The 16,565-nt window shown below is 39.2% G+C and overlaps 1 protein-coding gene across 1 annotated transcript in view; it reads left to right on the top strand.

Annotated features, from left to right (window-relative positions):
- The first annotated feature begins 1,938 nt into the window (after positions 1-1,938).
- Positions 1,939-16,565, top strand: part of SYT10 (synaptotagmin 10) — a 64,788-nt gene continuing 50,161 nt past the window's right edge. Inside the window, exon 1 of the mRNA XM_047067145.1 lies at positions 1,939-2,089. Within this exon, the coding sequence (XP_046923101.1) occupies positions 1,939-2,089 (151 nt within the window). The remainder of the gene's footprint in view (positions 2,090-16,565) is intronic.

Here is a 16,565-nt window from a genome sequence, read left to right as displayed (position 1 = left end):
CTCCCACATAACAGTTTGCTCATACAGTAAATATGAAAGCACAGCATTGCATTGCAGGTTGTTCTACAGGAGGGTGTCTAGACTGTGGAGGACTGGGAGGCAAGGACAGCTGGAAAGGGCCTTATTAAAGTGTGTTTACATTGCTCCAAACATACAGTAGATATTCAATATTTTTTGACAGTGAAATTATTTTGAAATAGTCAATTTTATCTAAAAGCCATCCAAAGCAATGTGCATAAAAACAAAAAGCAAATGAAACCTTCAGATTTTAGTTTGTCTTGATTCACGATAAAATTACTCCTAGTTATACCAATTGTCCTATGAATCAGGTCAAAATGATTCAACTAATGAATGCTTATCTACTGTGATTCTATGCCGAGTATTTATAGTAAGTTTACCACAGTGTCCTTACGCAGGAAATGATTTATCATAAACTGTCTATATAAATATGCCCACAACGTCAGGATATTCCACTTCGAAAATAAAGAATCCTCACCTAATAAAGGTTAAATCAATCTTCAGGTTATAAGCGAGTATCAAACTCTGCCCCAAAACAATTTAAAAACAATGAAACCCATTTATAGTAAATGTGAACCCATTTTCTATAACCGTGTGGCCCATACTTATCAACACTATTTTGTAGTTGTAGCTCCATGAGTAAGCCCGTTTGCCTTAGAGAAGTGTTACAACAGAAGAGTCCCAAGGCTTCATTTTGCAGATTGAAAGAAGGATCTAAAAGCAATTTCTTCAAGGTTAAGCACAGGTGTGTGTGACAGATATGAACTTGACCCTTCTCCCCTTTAAACCCAGGTCTTGTTGTTTTCAGTATTCCAGTGCAGAAGTGATAAGACAAGTTGTGCATTCTTAACTGCCAATTACGGATTAATCGACAGTGAATATTAATACAAATAAGATTTCGTTTTGTGAAATACGTAAGAGAATTAGAAAACAAAGTCAAAGGCAATAAATTAAAATCTGCCTATTCATAGTATTTATGCATCAAGAAAAACTGAATTGGATAGATAGGAAATATATCTTACGGTGAATTTCAGTAATAGCAATAAAAAGAACTCGAATTAAATTTTGTCTCTAAACCATCATCGTTAGAAATCATTTTAAACGTGCTTTCCAGGCACACTTCTCTTTCTCTGTAGACGTCTGACTTGATTATTCGCCTATTCATTTTTAAAATTTAACTTTTTCAGTTTGTCTTCAGTTGTAACGACTTTTCAGAAAAGTAAAACTAGACAGACCACGGAGAGCCACACACATGCAGTAAAGTTGGAGAGACAGGAAGCTGAGGGGCGGACGGAGGCTGGGAAAAAAGTACGGAGAAAACGAAGATTTCTCTATCCCCCGCCCCTCTGCATCGTGCACCTGCAGCCGAAGCTGGGGTCCCGGCAGGGACGAGGAGTCGCGCCTCTTGCAAGGCCACCTCGGGACCCTGACTGAGCGCGGAGGGGGCGCTGCGGGTGCCTCAACCGGTCGGCCGGACCGCGCCGGGCTGCGATTGGACGTGCCGCCGCCAGCCACCAGCCCAAACACTAAAGCGCTGGGAGGAGGCGGGGGGAGTTCTAGCGAGTCGAGGGCTTTGGCTTTTTCACGTCTCCCCCACCCCCTACCCTTCCTCTCCGCACTCCATGCCGGGTCTCTCTCTCCAGCTCGCCGCGTCTGGCTGGCTCCCGCCGCAGGAGACTTGGCGCAAACCTAACCGCCGCCGCCTCGCGCGCTTCCAGCCCCAGCCTCTCCGCCTTCCCCTGCGCCCCCCACTCGCGCCATGGGGCCAACCTGCGGCTCCTAAGAGTTGCCGCTGGGAGCAGCGCGCTCTCCCGCCCATTTCCCCACGAGCGGGCGATGGCTTAGGGCGCCAGAGGGGCCAGCCCAGAGGTACCGGGAAGGGGAAATTCGGCCGGCCGACTGGGGAAAAAGAGGCCAACCATGAGTTTCCACAAGGAGGACGGAGTGAGCAGCCTGTGCCAGAAGGCGCTGCACATCGTCACCGAGCTGTGCTTCGCGGGCCAGGTGGAGTGGGAGAAGTGCTCGGGCATCTTCCCCCGGGACAGGGGCAGCCAGGGCGGAAGCAGCACAGGTAACCGGGGAGGGCCCCCCTCGTGTCCGCGCGCTCCGCCGGGACCCCGCGCGGCGCCAGGGCGCCTGTGGGACGCCGCGCCTTCTTACCTCGCTCCTCTTTCCGCTCAGCTCCCGGACACCTGGAGCGTGGGTTCTTCGGGTTTTGTCGGCTCGACTCCGCCTGCCCGGCTTCTTCCACCTCCCCGGCGTGCTCCGAGCCCGCCGCGCCGTCCCTCGCTCGCCGCCGCTCTCCCACGCCTGCGGGCTCCCTTCCGGGGTGGCGAGGCGAGGCGAGCGAGGGCGGCGGCGCACAGCCTGTTACCCAGCGCTGCCTGCGAGAGCCGCTCGCCGGCGGGACCCCAGCTGCCCTCTCTCGTGTCGCGGCTCGCGAGCTTGGGGAAGGGGCCGGGCCGGAGAATCCCTGCTTGGACGCGAAAAACTGCCTTGCAAATGGGGTTGCCTTGGCCTCCGGGAGCGGAAAGGCTCCGGGGGCGGGGGAGGGAGTGTGTGTGTAACTCGCGGCTACAACCTGTCGAGCCTTTGACCATGTCCGAACCCCTTATTAAATGTGATTTTGGAGGGTTTCGTGACAGCGTTGGCAAAACAGGGATTCTTTTTTGAGGCGACAACCAAGGCTCGAGTCACATATAAAGTGGAGGAAAGAGAAAAGATTAGAAATTCTTTCTACACACATGCTGTCATGCACACCCCAACGCACGGGCATCCTCCCTCTCCCTTAACGAAACTTGGAAGAAATGGGGTGAGATGGAGAAGGACACCGACCGTCAGAAATCTGGAAGTGGAAAGAAGCCTCAGGTGACAGGTTTTTCTCGGAGGGTTGAGGGGAACCGTATCAGAACTAGTGTTTGGTCACTCCTGGGTAAAGGGTTTTAACCACCTGCGCAGTGCTTGGTTAATGTAGCCTGTTGTCCGTTCACACGAGCGAGAGGGACTCCAGAGTTGCGGGCCGCGTGATTTCGAGAGTCCCTTGTGACGGTCACTTGTGGCTTTGGGCGACCAACAAGCACTGCTTTCGGGATTTTCGGCAACGGGCTGGAAGATCGCCATCTCTTCTGTAGGTCTTGTTTCTTCCCCTTTGCTTTCTGTCATTTTTGTCCTCGTGGCGGGGCTTCGTGGCTTGAGGGCAGCCAGGGCAACAGGTGAGAGCTGGACCGCTCAACTCAAGCGGAGCGCGACTGCCCACAGCTCTGCGGGCTGGGGAAGGGGGCCAGGAGGGCGCACTGAGTGAATCTCTCCCATCCACCACCAGCACCAAAGAAAAGGGAGAGGAAGGGGAGGTGGGAATAGATGTGGTTTAGCTTTTCCCTACCAGTATTTAAATGGACTATCTGCAGGGTTTTCAAATTCTCTGATCGTGGCAACCGGAACCAAGAGAGGCTTCTTTTCTGCCTGCGGTTGGCAGAACCTGAGAGATGCTGCTACTTGAACCCTGGAGCGGAAGGGTACATGATTGGTGCTGTCCCCATGCTGGACACTTAGACGTTTTGTGCATATACAAATAAAACAGTCTTTCTTCACTTGTTCAGTAGGTGTTGAATTCCAACGAGTGTATCAAACAACTATTAGTGGAAGGAACTGGGTGAACACAGTGTATATGTGTGTCACGTGTATGGTTGCTAAGCCTGAGATAAATACCCAAAATAGTGTGACCTTAAAAGTCCTCTGTGTTGATATTGGACAAACTCTTCTGAAACATCTTTAGCGATCGACTTTCTAAAGATAAGACTCCGAGAAGGGGGTATAGTGGAAGAAATTAAAGTATTTAAATTTAAATACCTGTAATTTGGTCATTTAACGGTTGATGCTGTGATCATCTGTTTGTGATCATACACCAAGAAGTGGTCTCCTGGTTCTCAGATTGGCTGGTAATGAGGAAAACTGTGCAGTCGGAAACCAATTACTAGCTTATAAATCTTTCTAAATATACAACCATATAAACTTAAGGTAAAACACAGTATATGAATTGCAGAAAGGGTGTTGAGCATGTCCTAAGCCCACAAGAGGTAGTCGTAGTTCGCATTCCTTTTGGCCTTTCCCTTGGAAAGAAAAATTGGGGAAAAATGAGTCTAAAACAATTTCATCGATATTTTTCTTCTGTAAAGAGAAAATATATGCTATTCAGATGGAGTATTTGATTTAATATATGGATATATTTTGAGTGGCTACCACTAAAGAAGACATTCTGTAAGGTTGTATGAGATCTAAAGATGCACAAGATTACTTTACATTTTCCATTTGTAAATCTGTACAATTAGAAATAAAATAATCCACAAATAAACTCCCAATACCAATAGATATCTGCAAAATGGATTCAAATATTACCTAGTGAATCTTTATATTAGCCACTCAGCTTCACATTATTCTTTATAGTTGATTTTCTTATAACTTAGCACCTGTGCCCTTTATTCTAGGTCTCTAAATAAAAACACTTCCAGTAGGTGACCCTTCTACTCACTGTTTGTTGAATAGGAAACACATTATTGGTAGGAGGGCATCTACATTGAATGGCACAGTGGTTATTTACTTTGAATGTTAATCAGCACTGCCCATATGGTGTCAGTTATTCAAAGGGTGAAGTGACAATTACAGGCTTCCAGATTGTGTATATTTTTAGATTCCTTCCCATAGGAGTAGAGGGGGAGAAATTCTGGTAATCCCAATTAAAGTCATTCTACATTAAAGAACTTATGAATCACACATATAAATAATATATTCTCCTACCAGTGTTTTAAGTGCCAATAAAGAGCGGCCTCCACCATCCTCTTTACTATAACAGCAGTAGCAGAAGCATCAGCAGTGTTATTGGCATTAATCAAGTTGGCTAATCCCATATTTTCATAAGATTTGTGAAGAATTAGACTGCATCTGCCAACACCAATTTTACTTTTTTGAAATAGTTTATTAGACACATTATTGATGTCAGCATTACTAGCACACTGGAAAGTTCATCATGTGTAATTTTTAGAAAATCAAATGTTTGCCCTCTCTTTGCCTCTGACCCCCACCCCCACCCCCAATAGACATGTCACCAACTAAATTCATCTTCATGCACAATATGATTTAATACTTAAGGAACATACAAAACAATATATCAGCCAAAAATGTTATTTTTCAGATATACCATGACTAATACACATAATAGTTTTGGAACTGCATTTGGGTTCATTTCTGGTCAGTCTTTAATTGCTGCCCCATATCCAAATGCTTATGAGGTTTTAGGAAAGTATGTTGCTTAAAAGGCAGACCTCATAAACCATAGCTAATCGAACCCCCTGAAGCACATAGTCACATCACAATTGTATAGACCTAACCTTAATTTAAATATTTTCAATAAACATTTAATTCATCATTGTTTTGATTTTGCATTTTAATACTTTTAATTTGGGACTAAAAATTCTAAAATAAAAGTTTAAACAATTTCTTTCTCAATTTCTATGTGTATTCCTGAATTTTGTAGATGTAGGGATCAGTAGGTTGGCAAAGAATTTCTTTGAAGTTACTTGACTAATAAAGGAGATTGCTAAGTAAGATTTTTAAAATTACACTGTGATTCTCTGAGATTGAGGCATTTTAAGTCTATGATAAGGGCTTAAAATGAGTAAGGGTGTTTCGTAGGTTTTTCTCTACAGACACAAAGCAAATGATTACTTAATCTATAATTCTGGTACAACTACACACTGAGTTTTACACATTCTAATGATTGTATAAAGAGTTACAATTTAGAAATATAGTGGAAATTTTTCCTCAAAACTTGTAAACATGAGACAGAGTAATTGAACCATAATAAATTCAGATACACCCATATATGAAGAAGGATGTAAGAAAGGATTTTTTTCCTTCTCCCACATTGTCACTCCAATGAAGAATGCCACTCCAATCAAGAAAGTCTCATTTTTACATGATCATCAATACATACTATGCTTGGTATCATTTGCTCCAAAGGGAAATGAACAACTGCTTTCAAAGGCCAAGCAAGTGTCCGCAAACACCTACTTTTCTTAATTCTGAGATATCAGTATTTTGACAATATTGACAGGATTTGTTTTGCTTTAATCTTTTTTCTTCTTGAGACAAATTAAGATCTATATTTCTTCTTTTTAAAAAAAAATTTTAAGTTTATTTATTTTGAGAGAGAGAGAGGCAGGGAGGGGCAGAGAGAGAGAGGGAGAGAAAATCCCAAGCAGGTTCAGCACCACCAGCACAGAGCCCAGTGTAGGGCTCAAACTCACCAACCATGAGATCATGACCTGAGCTAAAATCAAGAGTCAGATGCTTAACCATCTGAGCCACCTAGGCACCCTTATATTTCCTCTTTATATGAGCTGTGAATCTCTGAAATCAGATCCTTACAAGAATGATTTTATATATAAGATCTATAGCTGTCCATTTCATTCAAATCCCATTGTCTTTAAAACTTAATCATCATTTTGTTTTATGGAAAAAATTAGTCATTATTTGGATACATCTACATTCATTTACAAGATTTTTTTACAAGATTCTGGCAGAAGATAAACATTATCACAAATGTTTATTGGAATCTCTAATGCCAATTAAAATTATCTATATTTTGAAAATACAATTGTGTTCTTCCTGATGTATACATTAAATCAGTAGAACATAAGCTCTTTGAGAGCAGTGGTTTGTCTACTGTCTTATTCTCAGTGCCTAGAAAAACCTATGGCTCCTCTTAGTCTCAATAAATATTTGTTGGATTAATGAAAGAATGAATGAATTAATAAATTCATCCTCAAGAAGCCACAGAACAAAAGGCTTGAAATATCAATGAACTAAATTATGAGTTTTGATTAATTACAAGAAATCGTATTTTGTTTATGATAATAGCAGAAATTAGAGCATTGGAGGTATTTAAAACCTAGAATACGAGCAAAATACTCACAAAAAAGCAACTTAACACCTTATGGGTATCTGTTGACTTCCCACAGAGTGTGTTCAGGTAGAGCTATGATCCAGTGGCTAAATTTGTAAGTGTTGTGTAATAAATGTATTAAGTTTATGCAAGTTCTAGAAAAGTGGGAATATCTACTTAAAATATCAATTTATAATAGTAAAAGAAAGCCTGTTTGCTTAAGTAGAAACTAGCATGGGGAAGATAATCATCTTTTTTCAAATGCCTATTAGTCATACCAGTTAGAACTAGAAGTCATTATTTTGCAGTGTTGAAAACGAAAGCAGGGAAAGTTAGCAACTTCCCCTCAAATCAAGCTAGTTAATGAAGCAGCAAGGATAAAAACCCAGGGTTCCTTAGGTTCCACAAAAAGTAAGCATAGGAAGATTTCCTAGGGGCATCCTTGGTGCCACAGGGCACTGGAACAAATGTTTGTAAAAAATAGGCTCTTAACTATCATTATACCGTTGGCTATAATTAGTGATGTATTGGAAGGTATTAAGATTTCTCAGTGTGTAATTATGACCCAAATTCCAAAATTTCCTTTTGTTAGATATACTGTCATACAAGCGTAAGACACAACATTCTTTATTTTTCTTACTTGAGTACATGCATGCATATAATTAAGTGTACATGAGTGTTAATTCATGAATGCTTAGCTAAATATAATTGATTCATTTGAACAGTAAAATCACGTAAAAGATTTTAGTGTGTTTGAAATGCACAACTTTGAATGCATATAATTATAAATATAGCTCCTTCTGTATGTCCATAAATAAGCCTATAATGAAAACAGATACTAAATTTCTGGTTATTTTTGTTACTTTGTAATTAGAAAAATAATACATTACAATCAATTTTTGCTTTATTTTCCTACCATTTTTTGGGTATGTAAGTTTAGTAGTCAACCGTCTATATATGTCATTATTAAAATTCAGTGCTGGGGCGCCTGGGTGGCGCAGTCGGTTAAGCGTCCGACTTCAGCCAGGTCACCATCTCGCGGTCTGTGAGTTCGAGCCCCGCGTCAGGCTCTGGGCTGATGGCTCGGAGCCTGGAGCCTGTTTCCGATTCTGTGTCTCCCTCTCTCTCTGCCCCTCACCCGTTCATGCTCTGTCTCTCTCTGTCCCAAAAATAAATAAAAAATGTTAAAAAAAATAAATAAATAAAATAAAATTCAGTGCTATGATATCAAAGAAAACTAGGCCTCCTAATAGGAAGTGTTATTATTAAAGCTCAATAAATTATGTTGTTTATTTCTAATTTGTACAATACTGATTTTCTCTGTTGGTGGAATATCCAGCACTGGCCAAGTTTAGAAACAGTCCCTGACTGAAGCGATGGCTTCTTGTTATTGTATAATAGTTTTCTTTTCCCTTATTTTATTTTATTTTATTTTATTTTTATTTTATTTTATTTTATTTTATTTTATTTTATTTTATTTTATTTTTTAATGTTTATTTTTGAGAGAGAGAGAGAGAGAGAGACAGAGTGCAAATGGGGGAGGGGCAGAGAGGGAGAGGGAGACCCGGTATCTGAAACCGGCCCCAGCCTCTGAGCTGTCAGCACAGAGCCCACCACGGAGCTCGAACTCGGGACTGGTGAGATCATGACCTAGGCTGAAGTCGGACACTCAACTGACTGAGCCACCCAGGTGCCCCTTTCTTTATCATTTTAAATATCCTAAATGACTACTGAAACTGTAAAAGCTGACATCATCATGACTTAGGTAGACTGTCTGAAAATAAAGCTGTATATATATACATATATACATACATACATATGTATATACATATATGTATATATACATAGATGTGTATATATGTATATATATGTATATATACATAGATGTGTATATATATGTATGTGTATACATGTATATATACATGTATATATATATACACACACACACACACAAATACTGTATATGTATACATAAAATCATAAAATTGTTCTGTGATGCCTGAGAGCTAGAAGGGTAGAATGATGAAGGTGGGAGGGACTGATACTACCTTTTTTTCATCCGGGTGGATCCTGAAGTGTGTTACGATCTGCTATTTAACATTCTGTTATGGAATAGAGAACATTACAGTCAATTTAAAAAACCTTGTAAATGTCAATTTGTTCATACTGCAGAATTATTTTAATCAAACAATGAGGACTATAGTTTACAGTCTTTATTATTCCCTTAATTCTGTTTCAATAGTCATAGATTTATAGGAATAATGGATAAAACAATATTAAGCTTATTATCATTTCTAACATGTTACAATCAGTTGTTACTATATCTGAGAGGTGGTTTTAGCATTATGCTTTTATTCAACAAATATTTATTGAACACTTAGGTAAAAGCCACTGTGCCAGACATAAAATGTACTCGTACTAGGCGGCCTGGGTGGCTCAGTCAGTAAAGTGTCTCACCCTTGATTTCAGCTCATGTCATGATCTCACGAACCATGATTCCTCCATCAGGGGTTGCATTGGTAGGGCAGAGCCTGTTTGGGATCCTCTCTCTCTGCCTCTCCCCTGCTGGGTGCATGTGCACACATGTGCCCTCTCTCTTTCAAAATAAATAAATAAACTTAAAAAAATAAAATGTACTTGTACCATTAATTAAATGCTGTACATAGTTCAAGTTATTGTAAATGTAGAGTTAATAGATAATCACAGATTATAAATTATTTACTCAATTATGAACATGTGTAAAGATTTTTTTATAAGTTAGGATACTTTTATATCATATTGAATACCATATTTGATTGAATCTAAGATGCTATTGATTATAAGATGCACCATTATTTTATATGGTACCAAAAAGAAAAAGAAATGTCACTAAATAAATTATAACTTGATACTTTGTTATCACAGAGTTTTTATTTCATACTTATGTAGAAACTTCTTTTAAAACAGACATAAATTGTTGAAATCATATATCACTCTTGTACAAACATAAAAAGTAAACTAAAAGACATAAATGGGTTAAAATAAGTTTAAAGTTGACCATGATTCTTCTGAATGGCTTTTTGATTTCAGAATTGGTGACACCATTGTTTTTCCACTCATTATTAGGCTCTGTGCCATCAAGAGTGCTGTCAAGAGTGGTAATGGTGCATTTTTTTCCTTAAAAGAATTCATAAAAGATATAAAGGCCATTTGGTGTTGTGCTCTAAGCTACCTGTACAGTTATGTGCAATGTTAGCAATGTTGGCAAACTCACTGACTCAGTGCCTTCTCCACCTATCCCCCAAAAGTTTGTCTTGTAAGGTTTAGTGCTAGGCTTTACTGTTTTCTCCACTGTTTTGGTTTTTTTTGGTTGTTGTTGTTTTTTAAGCCACTTGGACTCATTCTGTGGCTTTTTATATTGATGCCTTTGTTTTGCACATACACAGAGAAAATTATGACATACTTCCTGGCTATTAGGGATTGTAATAAGCCATTGATACTAAAATATATTCAGATTTCAGAAAATGTAAATGTTTTAAAATATGCATATTATAATCAACTCAATATAGTATTAATACAAAGTTTTTATCATTTATTGAAATTCAAGAAAAAGGCAAATCAGTACTGTTAAAATGGAAATTATAAGAGGCATTGTTGCAAGGATAATATGTTGATTGATTATGTATTGGATATATAGATGAAAAAGAGACTGCTAGTTATTTCCAAGTATTCATTTCCCCCCTTTTATTTCACAGTATCAGAATCCTTTATTTTTATTTAGATATGTAGCAGCATTAAATAACTTATTTTTTTTAATTTATAAATGACAACTTTTCTCAGCTTTCTTTCTGGTTTGCTGCAGCCACATGACTACATCTGACCATCAGAATGTTAGTGGCAGTGATGTGTACTACTTCCAGGCTGTGCCCTTAGAATTAAAGGACAGACTCTCACCTTCCCTTTCCCCATGGTATTCTACCACCTAACTGCCTGGAACATGGGCATGGTAGCTTGCCATCTTGGACATTAAGGAGAAGGCAAAAACCTTTGAATAGCAAAGCACAAATATAAAAAAAAAAATTAGGACTCTAGACACCTTGAACCTGATGTGTATGCCCTGGCCTGCTTATGCTGGAATAGTTAATTACATGAGAGAGAAATAAACTTCTTCTACCTTGTTTAAGTCACTGCTAGGTTAGCCTCTTGTTATAGAAATCAGAATTATGCCCTATTATAATATTAGAGTTGACCCTTGAACGACACAGGATCCAACTGTGTGGATCTACTTATATGCAGATTTTTTCTAGTACAGTACTCTAAATGTATTTTCTCTTTTTTATAATTCACTTAAGAACATTTTATTTTTTCTAACTTTATTGTAAGAATACAGCATATAATATAACATATAAAATATATGTTAATCAAGTGTTTATGTTATTGGCAAGGCTTCTGGTCAACAGTAGGCTATCAATAGTTTTAGGGGAGTCAAAACTTATATGGCAGTTTTCAACTGTGTGGGACTTGGTGCCTCTAACCCCCTCATTGTTTAAGGGTCAACCACAACATCATCTGAATAGGATAAATAGGTTAACTTCAAAGATAATTCCAAATTTTTATCTTAGAAACAGTTTCCCTCAGCTTTCTTTGAGTAAGAGTTGTTGATTTGGGGCACGTGGGTGGCTTAGTCAGTTAAGCATCCGACTTCAGCTCAGGTCATGGTCTCATGGTTCATGGGTTCGAGCCCTGGATTGGGCTCTGTGCTGTGTGGAGCCTGCTTGGGATTCATTCTCTCTCTCCCCCCCCCCCCCCACTCTGTTCCTCCTCTACTCATGCTTTCTCTCTCTCTCAAAAAAAAAAAAGAGTTGCTGATTTGGGTTTTATTCCCCTTCTTTCTCTATGGAATGATGCCATAAATATGGTCTATGTTCAGGCAATAATGGGAAGAAACCAAAGAACAAAAGGCTTGAAATATCAATGAACTAAATTATAAGTTTTGATTAATTACAAGAAATCATATTTTTGTACATTTTGAAAATTAAAGAACTAGAACTTTAAAATTTAAAAAAATGATACAGAAACCACAGATAAGAATATCAATTAACGCAGTGGTGATGGGAATGGAGAGCACACCAATTGGTCTGTGCTTTTCTGTGTGATCATATCCATCTGTGTAGGTAGTAGACAATTAGATCTAACACTTTTTACAAGCCTCAGTGAATAGGACCATGCAAATGTTATGGTCTGGTTACATAGACTTTAGCAAAGTTCTGCTTTACAAAAGTTTCTGAGGAATTAGCATTTTTTGGCTTACTCTTCTCTCTCTCTCTTTTTTTTTTCCTTTAACATTTATTTATTTATGAGAGACAGAGCATGAGTAGGGGAGGGGCAGAGAGAGAGGGAGACACAGAATCCGAAGCAGGCTCCAGGCTCCGAGCTGTCAGCACAGAGCCCGACACGGGGCTCAAACTCACAAACTGTGAGATCATGACCTGAGCCGAAGTCGGACGCTTAACCGACTGAGCCACCCAGGTGCCCCATGGCTTACTCTTCTCTTATGAGAGTTGTGTTTTCTCAGTTTTTCAGAACTGGGTCACTTTATTTTGAATTATTAAGACACAATGAAAGAATAAAATCTTTATACCAAAAGTGAGTCAGAGACATCTCGACAGATAAGTAGACAGTGGTAAAGCAATGGTTATGCATATTTATGTAATCAAGCCAGAGTTTGAGCAATTTTAAACCTGATTATCTGGGCACCTAATCTAATATCTGTAAATTTAATTAACTCTTAATCTTCCCAAAATATAATAAGATGAATGTCATATAATGGATTCTTTTTAACTATTCAGAGACATTAAAAATTTGAGATAGGGTCTACTCATCAAGTTTGCCTATTGCAAGGGTAACTTCACAGGCCCTGCAGAGAAGGCAAGCAAAGCCATTTATATTCATCACCCTGGCCTCCCCATGGCTGACCTTTTTCCTCCAGTGTTCTTTTCTCTACCTAACCTCCCCAGTCCCCAACCACAAGTTCCTATGCCTTCACCTTTCTCACTTGGAAACTCCAGTCCTTTCACCTTTCTACTTCTCTGTGAATTCTCTGTCAATAGATACGGCACCATACTTAATGATGCATCATTTCATCATTGCAATCGCTTTCTCCTTTGAAATATATTACATCTTGGGGCGCCTGGGTGGCGCAGTCGGTTAAGCGTCCGACTTCAGCCAGGTCACGATCTCGCGGTCCGTGAGTTCGAGCCCCGCATCGGGCTCTGGGCTGATGGCTCAGAGCCTGGAGCCTGTTTCCGATTCTGTGTCTCCCTCTCTCTCTGCCCCTCCCCCGTTCATGCTCTGTCTCTCTCTGTCCCAAAAATAAATAAACGTTGAAAAAAAAAAATTTGAAATATATTACATCTTCCAGTGCTGTGGGGAAGGGAGACCTCATTCATGAATAAATTCATCTGCTTCTCTATCCCTACACCAGAGCAATCAACTATTTAGGAGGTTTTAAAACCAGGCAAGCTAGTATCCAATTTCAAAAGAGCCCTCAATTCTGAACGGAAATCCTGTGTTTTCCTATTCAATTTTCTCCTGTTCTCTACAATTCCTATTTTCAAACTTCCCCCTACTATATCTAAATAATCCAAGCTATTCCCAAATATCCCAAAGTAACTGGCAGTTGACCCCAACTCCTACTTTGGAGAGAAAATACTACTTATAAATAAGAATTCACTTGACTTTCTACCCAAGACCTAAAAACTTCCCTGATTGCAGAACCATCCTCTTTTACTTGTAAAGGAAAAAGTGAGGCAATCCTTTCATCTTTGCTTCAGACCCCATCCATCCATTTTCACCATTTGTGGGACTTCATTTAATTATTCATTTGCTTAACTTTCTATGTCTTCTTGTCTGCTGATTCCTTCCCTTAAGTTTTAAAACATGCTTGAGTATTGCACATCCTAATAAAACACCTCCATCACCTCCACGTGCTACTCTTTCCTCCTTTCTAACATCCAGTTTCCTGAAGGAATGGTCTACTCTCATAGAATCCACTTCCTCACTCCTATTCATTTATTTAACCACATTAATGTACTTAATATAGCCTCTCCTTCACTAATCTCATTGAATTCACTAAAACCTACTTGTTAATGTTAATAGTTACTTATTCTAATTGAACTTACTTTAACGTTTTTATGTTGATTACTTCTTAGGATATTCTCCTCCAGGGATGTCTTGGTAGCCGAGTCAGTTAAGTGTCTGACTCTTGATTTTGGCTCAAGTCAAGATCTGACAGTTGTAAGATGGTGCCCTCAGTCAGGCTCCTTGCTGAGCATAGAGCCTGCTTAAGATTCTCTGTCCCTTTGTCCCTCCCCCCTTCTTATGCTTTCTCTTGCTCGCTCCTTCTCTCTCAAATATATATATGAAAACACATTGACCTGAGTTTGTTTTTTCATACTTTCTCAGGTTTCTATGCACACAGGCTCTTTGTTCCTTTAAGTTCTTTTTCTTTAAATACTGATGTACTCAGGTTTCTATCAAATTTTGTCTTCTCTTTCATGGATTCAGATTCCACTATTAAAGGAAGTCCTTCAATTTCATCTTTAGTTGCAGTCAGGCATTACCAATAACTTCCTCAAAATTTCTACTTGCATGAGCACAAGTACTTCAGACTTAGTATGACCAAAGCTGAAGGCATGGTCTTCCTTACTTCATCATCCTGTTTGTCTCCCACTAACTCACATTCTTATCCTTCAGTCTTCACACTCCTTAACTGGAACTTTAACTTCCAGTTATCTCCTGAATCTGCTTTTCTCCTCATTTCAGCAGCCCTCATTCAGAACCACTATAATCCTTCAATGAATGACTATTATCATATGTTAACTAGTTTCTCTTCTTCTAGTCTGACCTCCACTCTTATCTTCTCCTTAGCCAGAGTGTTATTTCTGAAATGCATTTCTGACCATTTCAATATCTTTATTTAAAAATGTTTCTGAGGTTACTTATTTTTCTTTGAACTAAGTCCAGACTCATAACATTTTTTATACCATGGTTAAGTGTGAGTCACAGTCATAAAAAAAAATCATTTAAAACATTTTGATGACTTTATAAATTCTCCCAGATTCTTCCTTATTCTTTTGATAGTCAGATACTTTTATTTTGCTAAACAAATTTTGTTGAAAAAATTTATGTCATAAAGACCTAAGTATTAAACAGTTCATTTTGGGGGCGCCTGGGTGGCGCAGTCGGTTAAGCGTCCGACTTCAGCCAGGTCACGATCTCGCGGTCCGTGAGTTCGAGCCCCGCGTCAGGCTCTGGGCTGATGGCTCAGAGCCTGGAGCCTGTTTCCGATTCTGTGTCTCCCTCTCTCTCTGCCCCTCCCCCGTTCATGCTCTGTCTCTCTCTGTCAAAAATAAATAAACGTTAAACAGTTCATTTTGTTTTTAATACCTTTACTGGTTAGCCATAATTACAATAGCAAGCAATGCAAAATATATAAAATACAATAAGCTTATTTTTATAAATTTAGTTTTATTGTTTCAGGATAAAATTCTAATTATCCCAACTTCTTTCACTTCTTGCTGTTGAGAAGAAGGAAATCTCTTTTTCCCTTTGCTGTATGCTTTTGAATGAAAGGAGCTGCAAGATAGGAATCTTGGCCCACCCTCATCTCTGAGAAATGACTTATTAGTTTCCCCCTTCTTTGATGTATGAGCTTCATATCCTCAGGAAACAAATATTCTCTACTCCTCCATGTAGTAAATTTTATGGGGTCCAGTCCTCATGGGGAATACCAGTGGTGGTGCAGCCAGGCTTGTGACTGTATGGTCAAGTCTAATTCAATTCAAGGTGGCATATTAGCAAGTCCACTTTCTGATAGACCTAAGCTGATAGCTGCCTGTATTTTAATTGCTGCCTGTTTGAACATGTGTTTGCCTCTCAGTTGTTTTGAGCACATATGGACAGGAAAATGGAATGTTACTTGTTAGCTTCCTGAAACATTAATATTTACTTAGAAATGCTGGTGTTCATTTTAAACAAATTCACTCCTTTCAGTACCAGTTGTCATCAGATGAGTCTCTCCTCTTGTTACTAATCTGTGAATCACCATTCAGTCTATACTCAATCCATAACTATGCCTCTTTTCTCCTCAGTACTCTTGTTTAAAGAAAAATAAAGAGTTGATAATGACAGCAAACCATCACTGCACTTACTATCCAAATTAACTTTATATACCTTTATATACTTTATATACCTTTATTTAAACCTCACAACATCCTATGAAATAAATATAAATACTTCTATTTTTACAAGACTCTTAAAACCTAAACAACTTTCCCAAAGTCCCCGTGGTGGAGCTGACATTTGAACCCAGATCTAAACTGTGCCAGGGTACAAGCTACATTATATTATCTTCCTGGTAGAAGGATTTCTGCATATTCCTTCTAAATCACTCAGTTTTTAGTCATCTAGCCACCTCAAAACCTACAGCCTTTTAAGTTCTTTTTCAGGTAATTCCCAAAATGTGGATTCAATAGCTCCATAAACATTTTTTGACCATTTGATAAATACCAGACACTACAATAGGTGAATAAATTTGGTTTCTGCTCTGAAGGATCAAGGAATGAGT

This window comes from Lynx rufus, unplaced genomic scaffold (genome assembly GCF_022079265.1).
Source record: "Lynx rufus isolate CCGP_SWC_20201006 ecotype Redwood Valley unplaced genomic scaffold, mLynRuf1.p SCAF_7, whole genome shotgun sequence".
Lineage (NCBI taxonomy): Eukaryota > Metazoa > Chordata > Mammalia > Carnivora > Felidae > Lynx > Lynx rufus.
Note: the sequence above shows the minus strand (reverse complement) of the source record. Positions and strands in the feature narration are given on the sequence as shown.